At 58.9% G+C, this 21,745-nt stretch overlaps 1 protein-coding gene and 1 long non-coding RNA gene across 5 annotated transcripts; one reads left to right on the forward strand and one right to left on the reverse strand.

Moving 5' to 3' along the window:
* Positions 1-112: 112 nt before the first annotated feature.
* On the forward strand, positions 113-20,613 carry RARG (retinoic acid receptor gamma). 4 transcript variants are annotated; one of them, XM_073881937.1, is made up of 10 exons: positions 113-258; positions 1,017-1,083; positions 4,456-4,787; positions 15,634-15,782; positions 15,997-16,138; positions 16,814-16,974; positions 17,164-17,340; positions 17,726-17,930; positions 18,378-18,536; positions 19,307-20,613. In XM_073881937.1, the coding sequence occupies exons 3-10, from the start codon at positions 4,604-4,606 to the stop codon at positions 19,504-19,506; spliced, it is 1,377 nt and encodes a 458-aa protein (XP_073738038.1). In that variant the 5' UTR covers positions 113-258; positions 1,017-1,083; positions 4,456-4,603; the 3' UTR covers positions 19,507-20,613. The 4 variants fall into 4 exon arrangements, with proteins under 4 accessions (XP_073738038.1, XP_025739268.2, XP_073738039.1 ...); XM_025883483.2 differs by lacking the exons at positions 113-258; positions 1,017-1,083; positions 4,456-4,787 and adding an exon at positions 10,899-11,321; XM_073881938.1 differs by lacking the exons at positions 113-258; positions 1,017-1,083; positions 4,456-4,787 and adding an exon at positions 12,955-14,341.
* LOC141370758 (uncharacterized) lies at positions 247-21,508 on the reverse strand. The gene is made up of 3 exons (XR_012375068.1): positions 21,358-21,508; positions 6,873-7,046; positions 247-767 (listed from the first exon to the last, which is right to left on the reverse strand). It is a non-coding gene; the product is annotated as an uncharacterized lncRNA (long non-coding RNA).
* Positions 21,509-21,745: the final 237 nt, after the last annotated feature.

The following is a 21,745-nucleotide window of genomic DNA, read 5'->3' on the forward strand; positions in this document are numbered from 1 at the left end:
AAGAAAGAAAATATTTTCCGTGTCCCCGCCTGCAGAGTCAGTGTGCGGTTTGGGAGAAAATGTGTCGGATATTTTGGGGCGGTCACGTGGGCGGGCGGGCTCAGAGAGGCCCCGGGACAGTCCCAGCCTAGAGCCCGTGCCCCCCCCAGAACCCCCCATTGCCGCGAGCCCCTGACACTGCGACGCCGCATCCCCGCGACCGCCCGACGCCGGGACCTCGGGGCTCCGCGGCCTCCCTTCCCCCTCCCTCCCCTCCAGGTGAGTCAGGCGGGGAAGCAGGCTCGCCGCCGCCCGCGGACGCCTGGGTCCCGGCCGAGGTGGGCTGGGGGCGGGGGCGCGGCGGAGCGACGCCGCTCAGTCCGTGCCGCGGCTGCTCGCGTGGTCCGCAGGGCTGGAAGGGCTTCCTTCCCGACTTGGGGGTCTGCCCCGATGCGGGAGGCAATGGGGAAGATTTAGACAGGCTGGGGCTGGGCTGGGCTTCAGCAAGGCTTCATTTCGGTGAATAGTGGGGAGAGCACTTGGGGAAGAGTCTTCAGCCCCGGGGGTTTCTAGCTTACTTTTGTGCTTTGGAGTGTGAGGGAAGACAGGGTTCCCTCCTGTGTGGAAGGACCTCGGCTAGCCCTCCATCTGGCTTCCCCACGGGAGTCTGAGGGGTGGACTTCTGGTCCAAACTGGTCCAAGTTCTTCCTTCCCCAGTGGAATGGCCCGGCTTGGACATCAAAGGGGCAAGAGACATCCAGAGGCAAGTGCTCCCAGCCGTCTGGGTCCTGGAGTTTGCAGAGACAAGTGGATAGGACAGTGGTCTGTGAAGGTCCCTTAAACTGCAGTTTTGTATTCCCTCTCACTTATATCCCCAAGCAGGGTGTGAGTCTTGGCTCCCTCCAGCCAAGGATGGGGGCTCCTCAGGGGCATTCATGAGGGGAGCCCAAAGGGAACAAAGGAAGAGCAGGAAGACTGGGGCAGGGACCTAGGAGTCCTAGTCTAGGAGCCCCACTGACATGCTTCTCTGTCTTCAGCAGTTACAGCCCAGTCCCCTCAACCTGACCCAGTATGTAGGAGGGAATCTCTGCAGGTGGCCAGAGGGTAAGAGTATGCATGGTTGGGGGGGGGCCTGAGGAGGGTCTGTGGGGTGAGAATCTGAAATGACTGTGCCCCTTCAGGGCCCATGTCCAGGGTAGCTGCAATCCCAGACCTCATGTCTGAGGCTCCTGCCCTGACTATCACTCCTCAGATGCTGAGTGTGGGTTGAGGACCAAAGGCAGTGTCCCATATCCTTGAGGCAAGAAGAGAGAGGAAGGGGGTGGGGGGCAGGAGGCAGTATGTGCAGGGTGCCTGGAGCTTGGGTGTCCCAAATAGACATAGACACACACACACACACACACACACACACACACACACACACCCCACACGCATGCACGCATACACACTGTAGCTTAAAGCCTGGTAGGCAGTACAGGGCACACCCCCCCACCCCGGCACACCCCCACCCCTGGCTCAGAAAGCCACCTAACTGGCACCTCCAGTTCCCCCCTCTGCCCCACCCTGCCCGTGCCCTCCATTGCCCACACACATTCCACTGGCATTGCCTGCCTGCCTGCCTGCCTCCTGGGCACTGCCCCTCCCTGGGGCCAGTGGGGTGGAGGGAGGGCACCTGGGGATGAGAGGTGGAGACTCAAGGGTCTGGACTCCCCCAAGGGTGGCACGAGGCCAGGGAAACCCAGGCCACTGCTGCCTCCTGGGGAGCAGGCTGGGGCCCAGGCTAGAGCAGAGGATGCCTGGGTTCTCCGCCCAGGCTGGGGATGGGGTCATGGAAAAAGGTGGTCGTGTTTATACAGAGGGGAGGGGGGCAGCGGGTGGAGAGCAGCCGACAAGAGCAGCTTTGTTCTGGGCTCTAGAGCGAGCAGGGCAGCAGGGAGACGTGCTCCCCCCCCCATCCGGCAGCCCCCTTCATCCATGCCCTCCCTCAACTCTACCTCAGCCCTAAGAGAAGCAGCTTTGTAAGGGCCCCTTTCCCCTAGTCAGCCCCACCTCCATCTGAGGTGACATCCTGGGAGGAGAGAAGGGTTCTCTTCCTTCCACAGGTTCCCCAAAGAACCAAGGCATCTGGGTCTCTAGTGGAGGATTTCCTTTTACTCTCTGTACCACTGTCTTCAATCCCTTGGTCCCTTCCTCCATCCTGGATCTAAGACCCTCCCCTTCTCTTCCCAGCCAGGGCAGAGGAACCAGGGCTCAGAAAGGGGTGACTCTCTGTCGCCTTCCCCTTTCCGCTCAACTCTCAAGTCCCTTCTCTGAGGCAAAATAGGAGGAAGCCCAAGGAGAGCTGGGCTGTCCGTCACTCATTATAGCTTCATTCTTCAGTAGGGACCAGGAGTCTGAGCATCCCTCTCTGGGACACCGGAAGTCCTCCTGCCCCACACTCAGGTCTCTGTTTCCCATCTGTAAGTGAGAAGCGAAGACAGTGAGTGCTGGAGCCGGAGCCTGGGGCCCAGTTGAAGGCAGTCTGAAGAAGATGGGGAGGGGGGGCTCTAGTAGCTTCTCACCCTTGGCATCGGAGGGGTTAATCCACCTGGAATGTGGCCCAGCCTGTTGAGCTATGGCCCAGGGGCCTCTGGGGCCCCCGGACTCCTGGCTCCACCTGGGCTTAACCAGGGATGAGGACTTGAGGGAATAGGGGAAGGTAAAGGAGAAGGACCCTGGGGGCTTGGGGCTCAGCCTTTTAGGCCTGGGGAGACATTGCACTGAGGAGTCTGAGGGTACTGGGGGTTATGGGTGATGGCTCCTGAAAAGCAAGGGTTGTCATGCATCAGCACTGAGTGGAGGGTGGTGGTGCTGGGGTCTGAGTTTCTGTAACTTCCATGACAGTTTACCCTCAGGAGTTTGAAGGCCAAGGTAGATGAGAGAGAAAAGAAAGAAGGGAAGGGAGGAAGGAACGAAGGAAGGAAGGAACAAAGGATAGAAGGAAGGAAAACAGAGGTACAAAGATGGAGAGATACTGGTCCTAGAAGCAAAGACCGATGAAAAGAGATGCAGAAATGCCTATCACCTACCTCTGGACCTGACCACCCCATAGTCTATATGTGTTTCACTCTCAGTCCTTCTCTGTCCTCTGCACCTCAGTCCATTATGGTTCTGGTTGGTAGAGGAGGTACCCAGGCTGGGGTGACTCTCCTCCCCACTAACGCCCCTAGAGTGGGCGGTTCTGGGGCTCCTGGGAAAGTCAAACTTTCCCTTGTCGGAGCATCAGGAAAGAAACTACTGCCCAGCCCCAGGATTCCCATTTCCTCTCTCCCTCCTTCCTCTCTCCCTTCCCTGGGCTCAGGTTAAATATCCTGGGGCAGGCTACACTTGAGGGAGGGGAGGTTGTAGAGAGGGCTTCCTGGAAGCAGGGGCCTCAGAGAAGACAGAGAAAAGGAGATGGGGAAGTAGAGTAAGGTGAGGGCGAGGAGAGGAGCTGCTCTCTGGAATCATACCTGGCACACAGTGGGGCTTCCATCAACATCTGTGGATTTGAAGGAGAGCATGCAAGACAGGTTTGGGAGTGAGGGATAATTGGAGACAGAGATAGAACTGGGAGAGGGAACTGGAAGAGGGAGTGTTGAGGAAGGTAGAGAGACCGAAGGCAATGCTAATTACAAGAGAGGTATGGAGGAAGAGAAGGTACAAAGAGAAATAACATGAGACACACATAGCACTTAATATGTGCCCATATTATTCTAAACACTTTACATATGTGAAACCATTTAATCCTTACAACAGCCTTATGAAGTAGGCCCTATTATTCCTAACTGACAAATGAGGAAACTAAATTCAGCAAAGGGAGATTAAGTAACACACCCAAGGTCCAGGAGTGGTGGGGATGGATTCAGGTAGCCCGGCTCCACAGTCAGTGTTCCTAGTCACTGGACCACGACTGCTTTTCAGAGAGATGTAGGGCCCCAAAGTTACAACAGAGATATGTTTGCTTTCCCCAGAGTGGTAGAGAGTTTAAATAGTCTTTTTTTTTTTTAAGTTAAGTAAGCTCTACGCCCAACATGGGGCTTGAACTTACAGCCCGAGAGTTTGAATCCTGGCTCCACCATGATCTTAAGCCAGTCACTCAACTTCAGGTTCCTCCTCTGTGAAATGGGAATCATAATTCCTACTTCACAGGACTGATGTGGAGGTTAAATCAAGTGTTTGGTGCACTTGTGCTTAATGGTCACTTCTCAGCTTAGGGGTCCTCTCTGCCAGGAGTCCTGAGACCTGAACTAGTTTACCCTTCTCCGGAGAATTTTTTTCCCTCAACCTGCGTGAGCTCCTACCCTGCTTCCTACCCTGTGGTAGAGGGTCCTGAGTCAGGGCAGAACAAACCTTAGAAGCGTGGAGGGAAAAGGCTCCAAGTGAGAGAGCGCCACGGGGCTCGGGACATTCAGGTGATCCTTCTTTGATCCCTCCCTTTCCTCTCTTTCTCCCTAGGACTCTTGGAGACCCGGTGGGCAGGCCAGGAAGGGCGGGCACGGAGCCTCCCAGGCTGGGGCAGTGGGCATGGGCGGGGGCCGTGGCTGAAGACCTCCCCCGCCCACTGCAGACCCCAGGGGATTCAGCCTCCCTCACCGCAGCTGCCATGGCCACCAATAAGGAACGACTCTTTGCAGCTGGTGCCCTGGGGCCTGGATCTGGCTACCCAGGGGCTGGCTTCCCCTTTGCCTTCCCAGGGGCTCTCAGGGGGTCTCCACCTTTCGAGATGCTGAGTCCTAGCTTCCGGGGCCTGGGCCAGCCTGACCTCCCCAAGGAAATGGCCTCTCTGTGTGAGTCTCAGGGACCTTGGGGGATGAGGGCAGGGGGAAGCCGGAGGACATTTAGAGGGTGGGTGCTAGAGAAAATTGGCACCCTAGTTAGCAAGGTGGGCAGGGTTGGGGGTTGGATCTAATGGAGTAGGGGGCAGCGGTTGTAGGAGGGGGTTTGGACGTGGAGCAAATGGCATTGTTTGCAATGACGACGCTCCTGCCCCAAAGGCCTAGCATGCTGGGGTCCACGGTTGCCTCCTGAGTCAACTGGCAGGGGGGAACACTTTGTATGGGCAGCCAAGGTTGGGTTTGGTGAAGTCTGAGGCTTTTGCTTATATGCAGTGGTGGGTACGGGGGAAGCAGCCTGGGGAGTGGAGGGGTCCGCAAGGCCAATCAGCTGACTATGATCGAGAGTCGAAATTGGTGAGTTAGAGGCAGGCAGCACAGAAAGGAAATGCAATAGTGCCAGGGGCCCAGAGATGTGTGGGGCCAGGGAACGTTCCTGTCGGTGCTGGGGAGGGTGGAGACAGCTACAGAGAAGGTGGCTCTTGCACCCTAAGTAATCCGGGGAGGTGAGGGGCTGCTCGAGAAGCATCCTGTCCTCCAGCCATGTGAGTTCTGGACTCCTCCCCTCCCTCTGGGTCTGGCATGGTGCCCACAGGCTGTGCAGATCCCTACTTGTCCCTCAGGCCTGCCCTCTTTGGGTTAAGCCTTTGAGTGCTGACAGCAGACAAGTCTTAGGCCTCTCCTCTTCCCTCTGGATCCTCTTTCCTCCCGTTTCGTAGTTGGTCTTCTTGACCAAGCCATTACAGGCATGGGTGCCCAGGAGCTGGAGCGCTGGGCTGCTAGGTTCTGTGGGGTAAAGGGGCAGCATGTGAGCAGGTGTAGAGAATCCTCTCCTGGAAAGAAGGGGAGGTGATGGAGGGAGAGGCACAGAGAAGGGCAGAAAACCAGAGGCTTAGAGACAGAGAGGGAAAAAAAAGAAAGATAAAGACATCCTTTATAGCTCCACAAGCTCAGGGAGAGAGAGGTAGGAGAAGAGGGGCCCTGCCTTTAGGAGGGGCCCCCCGGGGGGTTGTGTGTATGTGTGAAGGGGTGACTAGATGGGCTGGCAGCTCTAGTGGAAAGAGGGTGCTCATCTGGAGAAGGCGTGTGCGTGTGCACGTGTGCACGCGTGTGTAGACCATATGCAGTTCTGTATGTACAGCATGTCCTTGAGACTCTCTGCTCACATACAAAATTCCAGTGTGTGTAACAAAGAGTCAGTGTGAGGAGGCGATATTTAATAGGGCTGCTGATGGTGTGTCTGGTGTTTGGTGAGACCTGCTGGTGGCATGTGTGTAGACCAACAGGGGATATTTGGGTGGCATGCAGGTGAACAAGAGAGCACAAAGCCCCCTTTTTGGAAACCTCAGCCGGGCTTCCCCTACCTCATTTACACCCCATGAATAGGGCCTGAGGAGGGAGGAAGAAACCACCCTTCTCTGTGAATGTACTTCTTGCAGAGAACCATACAACTCAATCCCCTGGGACTTAGTTTCCCCAGGTTCTAGGAGTAAGGAGGGAGAGGAGAAAAAGAATGATCGTGGGGGAATGCTGAGAGCCAGTGGCCAAGTCCCCAGGGAAGTTCTCCTGTGTCCTGGACACACTGAGGTCAAGGTCAGGGATCAAAGTAGGGTCAAGGTAGGGGAAGGGGTCACACTGGGCTCTATCCCTCAGGGCTGCCCTGAAAGAGCAGGGGGAGGGGGTACTGAAAGGAGAAATCCAAGGGAGGAGCCAGAACCAGGGCAGGTAGCTGGGGAGGGTGTGGCTGGCAGCGGGGGACAGGCCTGGGCAGAGAGGTGCTGGTGGGGTGGGGAGGAGGGGAAGGTTTGGGTCCAGACAGCCTGCATGGGAGTGGGGCATGCAGCACCCAGTGGTAAATGAGAGTGAGGCAGAGGGGAGAGGAAGGGATCCTGGAGTCTGGGAGGCCTCCCATAGTAGGAGAGCGGCTGAGGGGTGAAAGAGCATAGCCTCTCATTTCTCTGCCCTGTTGTCCCTTTTTGCCTGGGGCCACCCAATGGAGAGGGGTTGGAGGCCTAAGTCTGATGCCAAAGCCACACTCACCTTGAGCCTGTGTCTCTCTCTACACAGTCTATGGGAGGGAGGGTGGCCCATGAAGGAGTCTGGAACTTCTCCCTGAGGCTGCCTCTTGGATCCTAGTGCTGGGTCCCTAGCACCTTGGAGACATCCACGTTGAGAAGGGAAATCTTGCTCCACCTCTTGGGGTACTCCAGGGGCCTGAGTGGGTAAGGCAGGCGTCTCAGAACCGTGTGGTGGAGGAGAGGAGGCGGGGAGGGGAGGAGGGCATGTGCTGTGGAGGCAAGCACAGGCCTGTGTGCATGGGAGAGCAGAGGTGCGTGTGTGCGTGTGTGCGTGTGTGCCAGTGTATGCGCTCACACGTGTGCGTGAAACCCTGGGATCTGTGTCTCTCTGTCTCTCTGTGTTTATCAACACTGATGTGTTCTGTTTGCTTTGTCAAGACTACAGGGAACAGAGTGGGATGGGAGGGAAGGGAAGCCTTGCCTTCTTTCCCCTCTTGAGGAGATGTCTGCGGTGTTGAGGACCTAGCCCTGTTTATCATCTGAACTTGGTGACTGTGTCCCTGGGGCAAGGAGCCCAGGCTGCACCTCACTAAGTCACATGGAGAAACTGAGGGCAAGCTGGCACAGGAAGAAAAAGAGTTCTACTTAAAAGAAACTGAAAAAGACAGACTCGGAGACCTAAGCGAGGTGACAGAGAACTACACAGGCCAAAAGGCACAGACCCAGAGAGAACCCAGCTGCTGGGAGAGCAGGCGGGTAAGGGTGGCGAGCAGGCGGCAGGGAGGCCTCGTCCAGGAAAAAACCCCAGCCGACTGCCTCCTTCCCCTCCCCTCCCGGGTCTCCGCTGCTCAGGCTTGGGCTCCAGCTCCAGGCCTACACAAACGGGGCTTTGATTGCAACAGGAAACCTCTCCGGCGGGGGGAGCTGGGCAAGCCGCCGCTGGGGCCCAGGCTGCACCCCCCTCTCCTGGCCCCCTACCCGGTCCCAGCCCCCATCCTGCCCAGCTCCTTCCTTACACCCCAGCTTTGGGCCCCATCCCTCATTCACACCTCCCTTCTCTCTTCTGCAGCCCCCTCCTTCAGAGACCCCTCCCCATCGCCCTTCAGGTGGGACTCCTAAGTCAGGACTTAGCCTCGGGATGTGGCTTCTTGCTTTGAAATGCCCCCTCTTCACCTTTTTGAGGGAAGGTTTTGGAAGAAAAGGAGAATTTAGCGTGAGGAATTCAGAGCCACTTATTCTCCAGCCCCATCCAGAAGGTGGCAGGAGGGGGGAAAGGAGGGGTGCATAGGAGTTAGCTGTTCCTTCCTCCACAGTCCCTTGTTGGCCAAACTCATCCTTGCCAGGGTGGTAGAGGCTCTGAGGGGTGACCATGCAAGACTCTGAGTGCTAATGACCTTGTTAGTGGGGGAGGGGTGCACTTCTCTGCCTCTGGGGTCTTGCCTTTGTGGGACTCTAGCTGGGAGGGGTGAACCGTGGTGGTGGTGGTGGTGGGGATCATAGATGGGGAGGGGGGTGAGTCAGGCAGCAGCCCCCCCTCATACTCCCACCAGGCTGGTGGAGAACATCTGGTTCCCATGAAATGCTAGAAGGCTAATGGGTCTAATTGCTGCAATAAGGGCTGGGGGGACTTTGGGGATAAGAGGGGGCACTAGATTCCCCTGTCCTCTTACCTTCTCTTCAAGGCTGTGCTAAGACTGTCTAGAATGGGGGGGGGATTGGGGTTGACGGGAAGGGTGGGCCTGGCACTCTAATGTCTTATAAGCCCCTTATAAGCCCCCCTCTCCCTGCAATGCCTGGGAAGCACACACAGATGGGGTGATGAGGAGTGGGGTGCATCTGGTGAAGAGAAAGGGGGGCTATCGAGGGCTCATGACTTCCTGGAGCCTTCCACCCCCCTCCTGTGCCCCACTCCCAACCCCCCTCCCTGTGGCCTGGCCACTTCTGGTTCTAATTACCAACCAGGCAGGCCTGACTTAATTGGGACCTTTCAGATTTCGGAGGAGGAAGGGTGGGGGGCGGACTGACAGCCTGGAGTTGACTAATCAGGGCTCTTTTCCCCCTGGTTTTGGGGGTACTTCCCATTTTATACTTAATTGATTTTTTTTTTACCACTGCCCAGATTCTGATTCAGAAATCTACCATCCCCCTCCGTTTTGTTGTGTGGGGGGCTGGATTCAGAAATGGGGTATTTGAGGTTGGGGGCAAGAGCCGGGAGCTCACCCTGGTTTGGAAAGAACACTGCCTTCCCACTTCATCCCTACTTCAAGCCCCCCAGTCAGCCCTGCCACCCCCTCCCCCCCCCCCCCCCCCCCCCCCCCGCGTCCCCGGCCACCACCCCGGCCCCTCCTCCGCGCCCGCCTTCCCGTCCCTGACTACTCTGGCACCCCTTCCTGCTCTTTATTCTTCCAAACTGGCGCCCCACTCCTGCAGCACCCCCAGTGCGCCCCCCACCCGGTACAGCAGATTCTTAGAAAAGCGCGCCCCGCCCTGGCCCAGCCACAGCCGCCAGGCGGGGGAAGGGGCCGGCCGGGCGCCGCTCCCGCTCCCCGGGCGCTCCCCGTGTGAGCGGCGCTGACAGAGCCGGCTGGGCCGGCCCGCCGGGCGGCCGGGCGGCCGGGCGGCGGGCGGGGCGCGGGGGGAGGGGGCGGTTTCCGGGAGTCGCCGCCGCTGGCGCTGTCCTGGGGCCAGGGTCCCCGATTCGGCCGGGCGGCGAGGGCAAACTCTTGACGTGGCCAAACCCCCGCCCCCCTCACCCCCTTCTCCGGCGAGCGAGGGCGCTCAGTGCCCGGAAGGGGCTACGGAGGGGACAGCGAGGCGGCCCTCGGAGATCTGAAGGGCACTCAGTGTGGCACGGAAGGGGAGAAGGGCCAGTTATTGCCAATGGTGGTGGGGGGGATATGTAATGGCTCTGAGAACAGTTGACGACCGGACCCGCAGTTACAGCCGAGAGGGGCCCTTGGCACTTTGGGGCAATTGGCACGGTAGAAAGCCTGGGGGAGGGGAGCTGGCACTCAGCAGGGCAACTTCATCGGAGGCGCGGCTGACACCGTAGGGACAGTTTGGGGTGGGAGTTGGTGTGCTCTGAAAGTGAAGTCACGCTCGAGGAAGGGGCATCGAGAGAGGCGGTGGAGCGCCTGGGGAGCGTCAGTCGCGGGACGGGGCTAAAGGGACTTGGAGGGAGGCAGCCCGGGACGCGGCGAAGGGAGGACAGCTCGGGCTGGGAGGGGTGGACTCCGGGCTGCGCAGGAGGGGGCGGGGGACTCCGCGGCGGCGCTGGCGACGGCCTGGGCGGGGTGGGGCGGGGCCGGGTCAGGAGGAGGTGAGCGCGCCCGGCCACCCGCCCCGAGGGGGGTTCCCGGAGAGTTCACGGCGGGAGCGCGCTCCGGCCCTTCGACCGGGGGTGGGGAGAACGGGAAGGAAGGAGGAGGCCGCGCGCGCCGAGCCGCAGGAATGTACGGTTCGGCCCCGAAGCGCGCGCGCGGAGGGAGAGGGAGGAGCCAGGCCTGGGAATGAGGGGGTGGAGGTAGTGCAGGTCCCCGAGCTCCGGAGAACTGCGGCGCGCAGGGAACCTCCATGTTCCCCTCTCCCCCGTCTTCCTTGACACCCCTGCCTGTATCAACTTGTGTGCAGAGAGTGTTGGGGAGGGGAGGGGGGAAACTCAAAAGGAAATGCGTGTGCTTGGTTCCTCCACTCCTTCCCCCATTCCCGACCGGGGCACGCGCCGAAGTGCAAATGCGTGCAAAGCCTCGGGGATTGTGGAGACAGAATGCCTAACAGCATTCTCCCGAGCTAGATGTGCTTGCACAAGCGTTTGTGCATCTGTGATTTTATGTGCGTGCAGATAGATGAATGCGCACGATTGCATATTTGCAAATACGTGGTGCCTGCCTAGATAAATGCATGCACGGATATGTGTCTAAGCAAGCGCGCGCGCCGGGTGCGAGTGTGTGTAAGTGTGCGCTCCACTCCCAGCTCTGCTTGTCTTAGTGCCCGGCCCCCTTCGCTCTCCAAGCCCCACCCCCCACCCCTCCGGGCTTCGCTTTTACAAAAGGTCTCCCCAGTGTTAGGCGCCGAGGCGCCCAGAGTGAGCCGGACCGCGGCCGATGCGGCAGCCCCGGCTTTGCGCCCCGCCCAGTCCCTTTCCCCTGCTGGGGATCCCCCTCTTCCCCGCCCACCCCTTACCCCCCATGCAGCCTGGCGCCCTATGCTAGCCCTCCCCCTCCCCCCCTCCAGGAGCGGGGCGCCGCCGGGGGAGGAGGGGGAATCGGCTGCGGGTCCTTGGTGTTCCTAGCACCCAGCTTCCCTCCAAGCCGGGTCGCGATGTACGACTGCATGGAAACGTTTGCCCCGGGTCCGCGACGGCTGTACGGGGCGTCCGGGCCCGGGGCCGGCTTGCTGCGCAGAGCCACGGGCAGCTCCTGTTTCGCCGGATTTGAGTCTTTTGCCTGGCCTCAACCCGCCAGTCTGCAATGTAGGTACCAGAGCTCAGGGGTGGGGTGCGGGGCGTAGGAGAGGCAGCGGCTCACCCTTTCCGTGTGTAAAAGGTGGAACTGGGGTGCAAGCGGAGATTCTCACCCTCTCTATGTGAGGGGCGGCTGTGTGTAGGAAAGAGAGGTACTGGCCCTTTAAACGTGGGGACCTCAGCGACTCCTTTGGGTGTGTGCCGCAGTGTTTGGAGTGTGTGTGGTTTTTATGGTGGGTGTTTAGCTAGGAGCTGCGGTTGATGCCACTCCAGAATTTCTGGGGATAGGGAGAGACCGAGGTGTTATTGGTAGCTTGTGCCCGCAGGTCCGTGGCCCCGGAGGGATATGGCACCCAGGACCGTGGGTGGCGTTTATAGAGTCCATGTGGGGAGTTGGGAGCGTAAGAAATATTTGCAGAGCGTGTGAATCCCTGGAGGGTGCAGCGCCTTACGTAGGCGGTGTGGCTGTGAGTGTAGGGGGGGGGTCTCTCCACGCCGCGTCGCCCTCGGACAGTTGGCAGGTCCGCACGGCCCTTGTGTGGGGATGTTTGTGGCGTGAGGCCGGGAAGGCGTGTGCCCCGGCGTGGCTGCGGGGGCGGTTTTGGAAAGTGCGGTGTTCGAGCGTGCATCCTGTGTGTTCGTGCGGGGTGGACACGGTTGTGCACACAACAGGGAGAAGGCTGGGCTCTGGCGCCCCTCCCCCATCTTAAAAAGCAACGTTTGGAAATGTGTACAGGGTTGTATGCAGAGAGATTACTTTTTCCTATGGCTCCGACACACACAACTTCAGTAGGAAGCGAAAAGTTTACAGCAAAGTCTGTTTATGGTGGGGGGGTGGCCTGGAGGAGGCAGCGGCGGGGAGAGTAGGACTACTGGGTCCCCAAATATCCATTTTCCCCTCTCTGTGAAATGGGAGATGCCAGGCCTGGGGCCCTGGAACCCCTTTCCAGAGCGGTAATAAAAAGCTGGGGACTGAGAGGCAGTAAAAATGAAGTCCAGATGAGAGGCGGCTTTGAAGCCTGGGCCGAAGTGCCTGGCGGGGGTGGGGTGTGGGGAGGAGCCGGGAGGGGAGCCTCGAACACCCCCCGAATTTACCCGGGGCTGGGAGCGCGCTGGTAGCCCGGTGCGGACGCCGGGGCGAGGGGCTTGGGGGCAGCTGCGAAGGGGCGGGCGGCGGGCGGGGCCCAGGGCGCTGGGGGAGTGCGCGCGAGGGGTCACCGAGCCCCCGCCAACGCGCCTCGCTCCTTGGCACTCGGCAGCACTGTTTACGAGAGTTCGGCTTTTTTTTTCTTTTTTCTTTTTTTCTTTACTGTTCTTTTTCCTTTCTTAGTTTCTTTCTTTTTTCTTTTTTTTTTTTTTTTTTTTTTTTTTTTTGGGGGGGGGGTCTCTTGGTTCCAGGGCAATGCTGCTCAGATGGGAGGAGGGAGGTGGCAAACAGGAGACCGTATTTTGGGGTGGAGTGGGGCGAGAATTAAAAGTGTGGCATTTATAGGGTGGAGAAAGCATGGAACTGTTATTACTTTGCACCAAATCCTGATGAATTCTTAACCTTCCTTTCACTGCCCAATAGGAAGGGGCATCGGGGTATGTTGGGAGGGGTGCTGAGGTGGAGACTTTCCCAGGAGGGGTTTTTGTGGGGGCTGGGTCCCTTTTTGGGGGGCTTGGCAGTCTCAGGGACTTGGCTGGCAGTATGTTTTTTGCATTTCAATTTGGACCAATAATTTTGGCCTCTAGGGTCTTGGTGGGCTTCAGGCCTGCTCTGCACACTTTCAGAGAGAAAGTAGTTTAGACCTGTGTCTACATCGGGGAAGGAAAGAGGTCCCATGAGGAGAGGGCCACATGGTGTGTTTGTGGGTGTTCGCGGGTGTCCTGGTGCTGCACTGGCAGGCTGGGGTGTGTGGTCGCTGAGCTGCTCTCTTGCAAATGTGAAGCTGGATGTTGTGTGGCAACTTCATGACTTGTACCTCCACCTCTGCCGTGTGGCTGGAGTGGGTGTGCTTTCAGGCCCGCCTGTGTGTTCTTCGGTGCCCGGGGCCGGCCGGGTATAGGGGCCCATTGGTAGTATGTCCGCTTTTGTGCCCTGCGTGGTGTCGATGTGAGAGTGTCTCCAAAGAAGTGTGTGTCAGATTGTGAGTCTGGGCTTCTCGGCCCTGTGCCTCGCAGCTGGGAGCGTTTACAGCCGGTTATAAAGAGTTTGTTTGAAGCTCCGCTCAGCCTGGCCAGGAATTTCCTCAATTTCAGCAATTTGGGCTTTAAAAGGAGAAAAACCTAGAGCCCACCCCCCTCCTCCCCAGCAGGGGCCCCTGCCTAGCCTGGGAGCAGTATCCCGATGCTGGTGTCTTGGCTCAGGGCTGAGAAGGGAATCTGAGCAGCCTTGAGTCAATTAGCCTTCTTGTGCCCTTCGCCCCCCAGATTGTCCAGAGCTGTTGGGCTGCACTCTAGGCTTCAGGGGGCAGGCTTGTGCCAGAGGAGTGCCCAGAAGGGGTGACAGGAAAAGCTGTCCTCAGGCCTGTCTCCCTGCGGCCCCCAGTCTTGTAATTGCCTGGCACTGCCCCATGCCAGTCTGACCGCACCCAGGCCCTTTCGCAAGAGAGGAAATGAGGCAGCGTTCTGCGGGCAGGGAGGGCGTCAGCACCCAAGTGAGTACCACCCCACGCACTGGCCTCTGGGCTGCACTTGTGCCCTCCTAGGACACCAGGAGGGGTCCTGAAAGGCATTCCAGCCCGCCCCACATCTCTCAGCACCAGCCCCTCCTGGAGGCTCCTGCCCCCGGTCCTGAATAGACGGGAGGCACCTTCTTTCCTCCCCTCTTCTCTGTCCTTTACCATTGGGGAATCTCACTCCAGCAGGATTCTTATGCTAATGGTGTCTGTGTGTTGGGGGGTGGGGAGGGCTTCCCTCCTGTGGGGTGGGTGGAGCTAGCCCGGAACCCCGGCATCCTGGGCTTTCCTTCTGTCCTGCTGGCGGCATGGGGCAGACTTTTGACCAGGTGGGCTGCGGCGGGTTAGAAGCCAGAAGGTGCTCATGAGGTGGGTGCGTGGGACGAGGGTCTCAGTGTTTTCTTGCATTAACTTGGGCCCGCTAGGTTTGGGCAACAGGTCCTACAGGCTGAATAGTTTATAGATTTTTCCAGTCTCTGAAGATCAATTACAGACCCCAAAGCCCCACAAAATCAAAAAAGGTCTACCGAGTAGCCTCCTGAACAGAGGGTGTCCTCCTGGCCACACGCACTCTGTGTGGCCTGGGCTGAGACCCCCTTTGAGCTGCGACTGGGTATTTGTGCGGGAAGTTTAGGAGTGAAGACACAGGCTCAGAGAGGGTCCAGAGATAGCTCCCCTCCCCCATGAGCCCTGTTTACCTACTGTCACCTGACTTTTCCTGCTTTGCTACACCCCCAACCGCTTCTGGACCTGAGAATCTGAGCAAATACCTCAGTCTCTCCTTCCCCAACTTCTCCTGAGTCCCTGCCAGGCCACGTAGATCTAGTCAGAGGACCTGAGAGTCTTGGCTGCACCACCAACTGGTAGTGTGGCACTGGGTTGCCTCCTTCCCTCTCTTGGCCTCAGTTCCTTCAGGTGTAAAATAAGGCTACTGCGTATCTTCTAACCTGTTTTCTTGATCCCTAGGTCCCATTTGCTCCACTGCCTCAGTAGTTTCTGGAGAAACAGATACGGGCAGTTATTTGCCGGGGCTGGTGGCGGGGGTGGGGGGGCGTCGGTATGAGAGGGAAAAGCGGGAGGATTATCCACCCTGGACTACTTGAGAGATAATGAGGTCCTCTTGGACCTACTGAGTACCCCAGCAGGTCATTTAGCCAGGTGCTAGCTTCCGGTGCCGGGTACTTGCCTCCTGGGCCCCAGATCTCTTGCCTCAGGAGGAGGAGGATGGTGGGAGGTAGACTACCTGATGCGGTGGACCGATGTGACAGACAGGGACTAAAGAGTGCAGAGCCACAGCCCATAACCCCTCCACCTGCCCACTTTATAGCTGGGGAAACTGAGGCCCAGGGAAGTTAACTTCCAGGATGGCTTTGGCTTGGAATTTGGGGAACTGAGCAGTGTCACGAGGGCTCGGGCTGGCACTGCTGTGCAGGGAGATGGCCAGACTGCAGGAGGTGCACTCAGAGTGGTTTTCTGGAAGTGTGTGCTCTGGGGCTGTACATGGTTGTTGGGACTTTAAGTCACCGTGGCGAGGATGGTGGTGTCACCGCTGAGCTGGAGGGAGAAGTGGGAATGGGGTGTGCGTGTATAGTGAGGATGCCTGGAGCTGGAGATCTGAGGGGCCCTGTTCCCCGACCCTCATGTCACTACTTTCCCCCCAGCGGTGGAGACGCAGAGCACTAGCTCAGAGGAGATGGTGCCCAGCTCGCCCTCGCCCCCTCCACCGCCTCGGGTCTACAAGCCGTGCTTCGTGTGCAATGACAAGTCCTCTGGCTACCACTATGGGGTCAGCTCCTGTGAAGGCTGCAAGGTGTGTGAGTGGTGGGGGTGGGCGCGCTGAGTCCGGCTCCAGACCAGAGGGGCAAGACACTTTGTGTTAGTGGCTCTTGCTGTGGAGCGGGCGGGGCTGCTTTGCACAGACTTGGCTCATAGACTGGCTCGGGCCTGGGGCCACCCGCAAGGCCCGCAAGAGGCTGGTACTCCCATCATCCTGCTTCACTGCCTACCCCCACCCCCAACTCCAGGGCTTCTTCCGCCGCAGCATCCAGAAGAACATGGTGTACACGTGTCACCGCGACAAAAACTGTATCATCAACAAGGTGACCCGGAATCGCTGTCAGTACTGCCGGCTACAGAAGTGCTTCGAAGTGGGCATGTCCAAAGAAGGTATGGGCCCCTAGCCCTGGCCTGAGCAGGAGCCCTCCTGCCCTACCCTGTCATTGCTACCCTCTTCCCACAGCCGCTTCCTTGACCTCTGAGACCTGGCCTGCCCTGGGGTGCTGCCTCCTCCCTGGCCAGTCCTGTTGATTAGTGCCCATTCACCCAGGAGGGCCCACCCCTTGCCGTTCTCCCCTCGCAGAGCTTAATCCTCCCTCTGAGTGAGTGAATGGGGGTTACTGGCTCACTTTGCCCTGTTTCATGGGGAGCTAGTTGGGGGGGTGCTTGCCAGTCCTCTCCCCTGCTCCCAAGACTGAGCCTGAGGTGGCTCTGGGGTGCCCCCCCTCCCCTGCGCCATTGTGCTGCCAAGGCTATAAGTGGATATCCTGCCGCCTGCATATCCTGCCCCCCCCCTTCAGCTCCTGCAGGGTGACAGGAAGGGCAGGATGGAGCCGAATGGCTTGGGGAGGGAGCAGGGGCTGCAGGCCCTGGGTGGGGCTGGAGAGAGCCAGCCTGGGAGTGGGAGCTAGTGTAGGGGCTAGGGAAACTGAGGCAGCGATTAGGGTCCCAGGGAACAGATGTTCATGGTAAGGACTGAGTACATGATAATTGGGGTGAGAGGGGCTAGATACCCAGAGGGAGGTTCTGAGGGTCCTGACCCTCTCTGTGTGCCTTCACCCCAAGCCGTGCGGAATGACCGGAATAAGAAGAAGAAAGAGGTGAAGGAAGAGGGGTCGCTCGACGGCTATGAGCTGAGCCCTCAGTTGGAAGAGCTCATCACCAAGGTCAGCAAAGCTCATCAGGAGACCTTCCCCTCACTCTGCCAGCTGGGCAAATATACCACGGTGAGTCTCCAGCGAGGGCAGGGGACCGTTCGCTTTGGGGACTAGGTCCGGGCTGTATTGAGGTCACGGTCTGGTGCTGAGGACAAGGAAGGGCAACAGAATGCAGAGGGGAGAGCTTGGGGTTTTGGCCAAAAGAAGACAGCCCCCAGGGCGGGCCTTAGCTTGCATTCCCACCTGCCCTCCCTGTAGAACTCCAGTGCAGACCACCGGGTGCAGCTGGATTTGGGGCTCTGGGACAAGTTCAGTGAGCTGGCCACCAAGTGCATCATCAAGATCGTGGAGTTTGCCAAGAGGCTGCCTGGCTTTACAGGGCTCAGCATTGCTGACCAGATCACTCTGCTCAAGGCCGCCTGCCTGGACATCCTGGTGAGTTAAGCCCGGCGGCCTGTCTCCCCCCACAGCCTGACCCTCACATGAGGCCAAGGAGTTGGTCCACACAAAGATCTCATCATCTTCCCCACCCCTCTCCAACCTGGGACTCCCCAGGTCTCCTCTAAACCCTAGCTTTTTTTGGTCTTACCCCTGCCCCAAGACCTGATCCTACACTTCTGGACGCCCTGCCTCCTGACCTCTCTTCCCTCCCCAGCGTTAGATTCTTTGCCTCTGCCTCCCTCCCCCTGCCTGCTGCAGGTTGCCCTCCTTCTGCATCTAACCCCCTCCTGTTCCGCGTGCACCTCATCACCCCTTCTCCCCACCTGAGCTGGGCTCCTCCCCAGACACAGCACTAACCCTTCCCCTTGCCCACCTCCAGATGCTACGGATCTGCACAAGGTACACCCCAGAGCAGGACACCATGACCTTCTCTGATGGGCTGACCCTGAACCGGACCCAGATGCACAACGCCGGCTTTGGGCCCCTCACAGACCTCGTCTTTGCCTTTGCTGGGCAGCTCCTGCCCCTGGAGATGGATGACACAGAGACCGGCCTGCTCAGTGCCATCTGCCTCATCTGCGGAGGTGCGGGGGCGCCCCCTGGCGTTTACTCGAACTCCTTTCCCACCGCACCCCATACCTGCTGTCTCACCAGGCAGGAGACCTTGGTCCCTCCCCCGGGACATTGTTGCACCTGCCCCATGCACTGACTTCACAGGTCCAGTACAGGCTCCCCAGCAGCCCTGGGGCACAGGACAGAAAGGAGAGCAGAGCCAGAGAGAGAGCTGAGGAGATCCCAGATAACTGGTGCTGAGATAGGGGTCTGGGCAGGAATGATTTACCAGAAGGGAGAAAGTGTGGGGCTCAGAGCAGGGCAGGTGGTCTGGGTAGGCTCAGGAACAGTAGGCGAAGGGCTGATGGGGCAGAGTGGGGGGGGGCCGGGGGGCCGTAGGGCAGGGCCAGTTGGGGATGGGCCACCTGTCACTGTCTCTCCTGTCTCTTCCTCTCACCGTGCTGTGCTTGTTCCTGTAGACCGCATGGACCTGGAGGAACCCGAGAAAGTAGACAAGCTGCAGGAGCCACTGCTGGAGGCCCTGAGGCTCTATGCCCGCCGGCGGCGGCCCAGCCAACCCTACATGTTCCCAAGGATGCTCATGAAGATCACCGACCTCCGGGGCATCAGCACCAAGGGTCAGTCATGAGGGACCCTCTTCAGTCTCCTCCTGGACCTGCTGGTCTCGGGTCAGGCGGGCAGACAAGCAGAGACCAGAACAGAGAATCAGGCGGTCTACACTGGAATCCTAGCTCGGCTGCAGCCTGGTGGGGAGACTTCGGGCAAATTCCTTTTACTTACTGTACCTTGTTTTCCTGTTTGAAAGCCAGGCTGTACTTAGACTTACCCTATCAGTAATTGTGAGGACTAAGCGAGTTAACAGAGGGGGCTTAGAACTGCTCTGAATTAAAAACGCCAATTCCTCGGTGGCTGTAGCCGCATTTCAAGTGCCCAGGAGCTAGTGAGGACTGTACTGGGCGAAGTAGATAGTTCCATCATCACAAAAGATTCTGTTGGACAGTGATGATTCAGAAGGATGCGTGGCAGATAGGAGGGGTTCAATTAGTATTAGCTATTATTATAAAGCTTGGTAAGAAACGGCCTAGGCACAGTTGGCCAGCTGTGGACGTGGGAAGGTGGAGTGCTTGGAGAATGGGGCTGACAGTTGGGCTGGGTGTGATCTTTGAGCCTGAAGCATGGGATGAGTGGGCAGCAGACTCGGCAGAGAAGGCAGGTAGGAGCTGCAGGCAGAGGAGTGGCCCCCAGGAACCCTGGAGTAGGGAGAGGGTGAGCTGGGACAGAGAGGTGGCGGGCTTGTGCTGGGAGCCCCTGGACGGAAAGGTTAGGGAGGTGGCCTCAGGGGGCGTGGGCCTCTGCTCCCCTGAACCTCTTTGTCCCTCTGTTGCAGGAGCAGAAAGGGCCATTACCCTGAAGATGGAGATTCCAGGCCCGATGCCTCCCCTAATCCGAGAGATGCTGGAGAACCCCGAAATGTTTGAGGACGACTCCTCGCAGCCTGGTCCCCACCCCAAGGCCTCTAGCGAGGATGAGGTTCCCCGGGGCCAGAGCAAAGGGGGCTGCAGCCCCCAGCCTGACCAGGGCCCCTGACTTCCCCTGCCATGGGGGTTGGGGCTCCAGGCAGCAGACTGACCATCTCCCAGACACTGCCAGTTACTGGGGGAGGACCTGCTCTGCCCTCTCTCCACCCCTTCCAATGAGCTCCTTGTTTTTGCCAAAGTTTCAGGGGTGCCTCTGTGTTCATCCCCTTCCTGCTCTAACTGGCTCCCTTTCCGGTCTCGGGGGCCTGCCCTGTCCCACCAGGAGAGAGGGCAGAGGGGTGAGCCTCGGTTTGGACTCTAAAATCTCAGCACTGCCCCTCAGACACCAGGGACCCAGGCTCTCCAGGGCAGGAGGAAGACCCTGCCAGCTCCACAGCCCCTTCCTCTGCCAGGTGCTTAGGCCTCTGGGAGCAAACAGGAACACTAGAGACCAAAAAAAGGGGGCATAGGGGGAGGGCTGAGCCCACCCTCTTGCCCCTGCCCTTGGTGCCTCATGCTGCGTAATGCACCTGCCGGGTGCATGCTGCCCTCCGTCCCCTGGCCTCGTGCCACGTCAGGTTGGGGCAGGCTGGGCCCTGCATTTCTGTGGGGGCCAGAGGGTGAAAGGGACAGATGCAGGTCCATTCGGCACCTCTTTGCTTGGGCCCAGAGTTGACCTTGTGCCCTCCGTTACAAGCCCCTCCCCTGGCCCCATCACCGTGCCTTGGGCTTCCCCTGCCTCCCATCTCAGCCACCGGGGCAGGGACCCTCCTACACTACAGAGGGACCAGGGGATCCGTCTCCCCCTAGTGCCTTCCCCCCACCTTGATCTCCAGAGCAGCTTGGCCCAGGGAAGGGGGGGTGGGCGCTGCTTAGCTGATCCTTCCCTGACCCAGAGGAAACCTCTATTTATTTATTAGCTTTTGTTTACACCCTGGACTTGACCCCTTCCTCCAGGGGTCTTGGGAGGGGGAGCCCAGGGCCCCTGTGACCCCTCCCTTCTTCCTCCAATCCCCAGTTTGTATTTAGCTGCCAAATAAGATTCCCACTTGGCTCCCCTTTTTCTCTGGGGGGTCAGGGTGCTGTCCCCTCCCCTCTGTTTACATCTCCCCTCCACCCCGCTGTGTCGCATATTGCTGAGTTTTCTATTTTTGCAAAATAAAGTGATGGAAACTCATGGCATGTGGCTCCCTCTGGGAGGTGGTAGGGGAAATGACCAGCTGGGCTGGACGAGGAAGGTGAGCTCCAAATCTACTGGATTTTGCAGCTTTCTTAGGGAAACCAAGGGAATTGGATGAGATGCGCCTGGATGGGGGTGGTGGGAGCGGGGGAGAAAGGGAGCCCAGAGGGGCCTACCCTGGGTGTCTGGGCCTCCCACTGCCACCAGGTGTGGGTTCTTAGATTGGACCCTGTGCACCTCTGGGAAGGTGTGAATGGGCCCAGACGTCTTTAAGCTGTCTCCACAGCCCCGGTTATGTATCTGTGCATACCTGCCCTTCTCTGGGGAGGGCGTTCATTTTGAAGCTGCACTTGGCTCTCATGAGGGTCTCTGGCCCCAGAAGAAAAGAACCACAGCCTCCATCTAAGTTACAGTGTTTCTATTTTACACCAACCCTCTCTTTACTTCATGAGCTCCCCCACTCTGACCCCACTATCACCTTAGAAATCACTCCCTCTGCCCCTTCTGACCCCACTTCACCTCATGACCCCACTGTTAACCTTCTCTCCTAATATCTCTCCTTGCCCCTACACGCCTTACCTCTGCAACACCCCCACCCTCAGCCCACTGCCTGTGGCCTCTACCACGGTGCCCCGTGCTCTCCCCCTCACCCTCTGTGACGCCCCCTCCCCGCCCCCCCCCCCCCCTGCTCAACACACACACCGTGGCCCACCTTCCTTGCTGGGCCAGCGCCCTGCCTACCTTATGCCTGGCTTTCTTCACCGATGACCTGTGCATATGGGAGAGGGGTTGGGGATGTGGGAGTAGGGGAGGAGAGAAGAGTGAGGAAAAGCAGAAGAAGAAAGTGAAAGAAGCTGTGGAGGAAACCACAGAGCCTGTGGGGAAGGAGGGGTCATCGCCATGGTAACCCCTGCTTGTGGGGGAAGGGTATGAGGTCTGAGGTCCGGTAGGCTGAGGCCAGCTGAAGAAGCACCCCCTGGGGAAGGAGCCCCCCTGTCCCAGGCGCTCCTCCCAGCAGCTGCACTCCTACAATCCACCTGCCACTCACTGCACACCCACAGAGATCGACACTTGTCTAGGTGTGGTGGCATGTCAGTCCCTGCCGCACGGAGTGTCCCTCTGGCAGAGG

This window comes from Callorhinus ursinus, unplaced genomic scaffold (genome assembly GCF_003265705.2).
Source record: "Callorhinus ursinus isolate GAN/ISIS: 27379988/994484 unplaced genomic scaffold, GSC_fseal_2.0 scaffold44, whole genome shotgun sequence".
In the NCBI taxonomy this organism is placed as follows: domain Eukaryota; kingdom Metazoa; phylum Chordata; class Mammalia; order Carnivora; family Otariidae; genus Callorhinus; species Callorhinus ursinus.

Coding starts and splice junctions, on each gene's coding strand:
- RARG (XM_073881937.1), top strand. CDS start 4,604: ATGGCCACCAATAAGGAACGACTCTTTGCAGCTGGTGCCCTGGGGCCT. Junction 15,783..15,996: donor GCTCCTGTGAAGGCTGCAAG/GTGTGTGAGTGG, acceptor CCCCAACTCCAG/GGCTTCTTCCGCCGCAGCAT. Junction 17,931..18,377: donor CATCTGCCTCATCTGCGGAG/GTGCGGGGGCGC, acceptor TTGTTCCTGTAG/ACCGCATGGACCTGGAGGAA.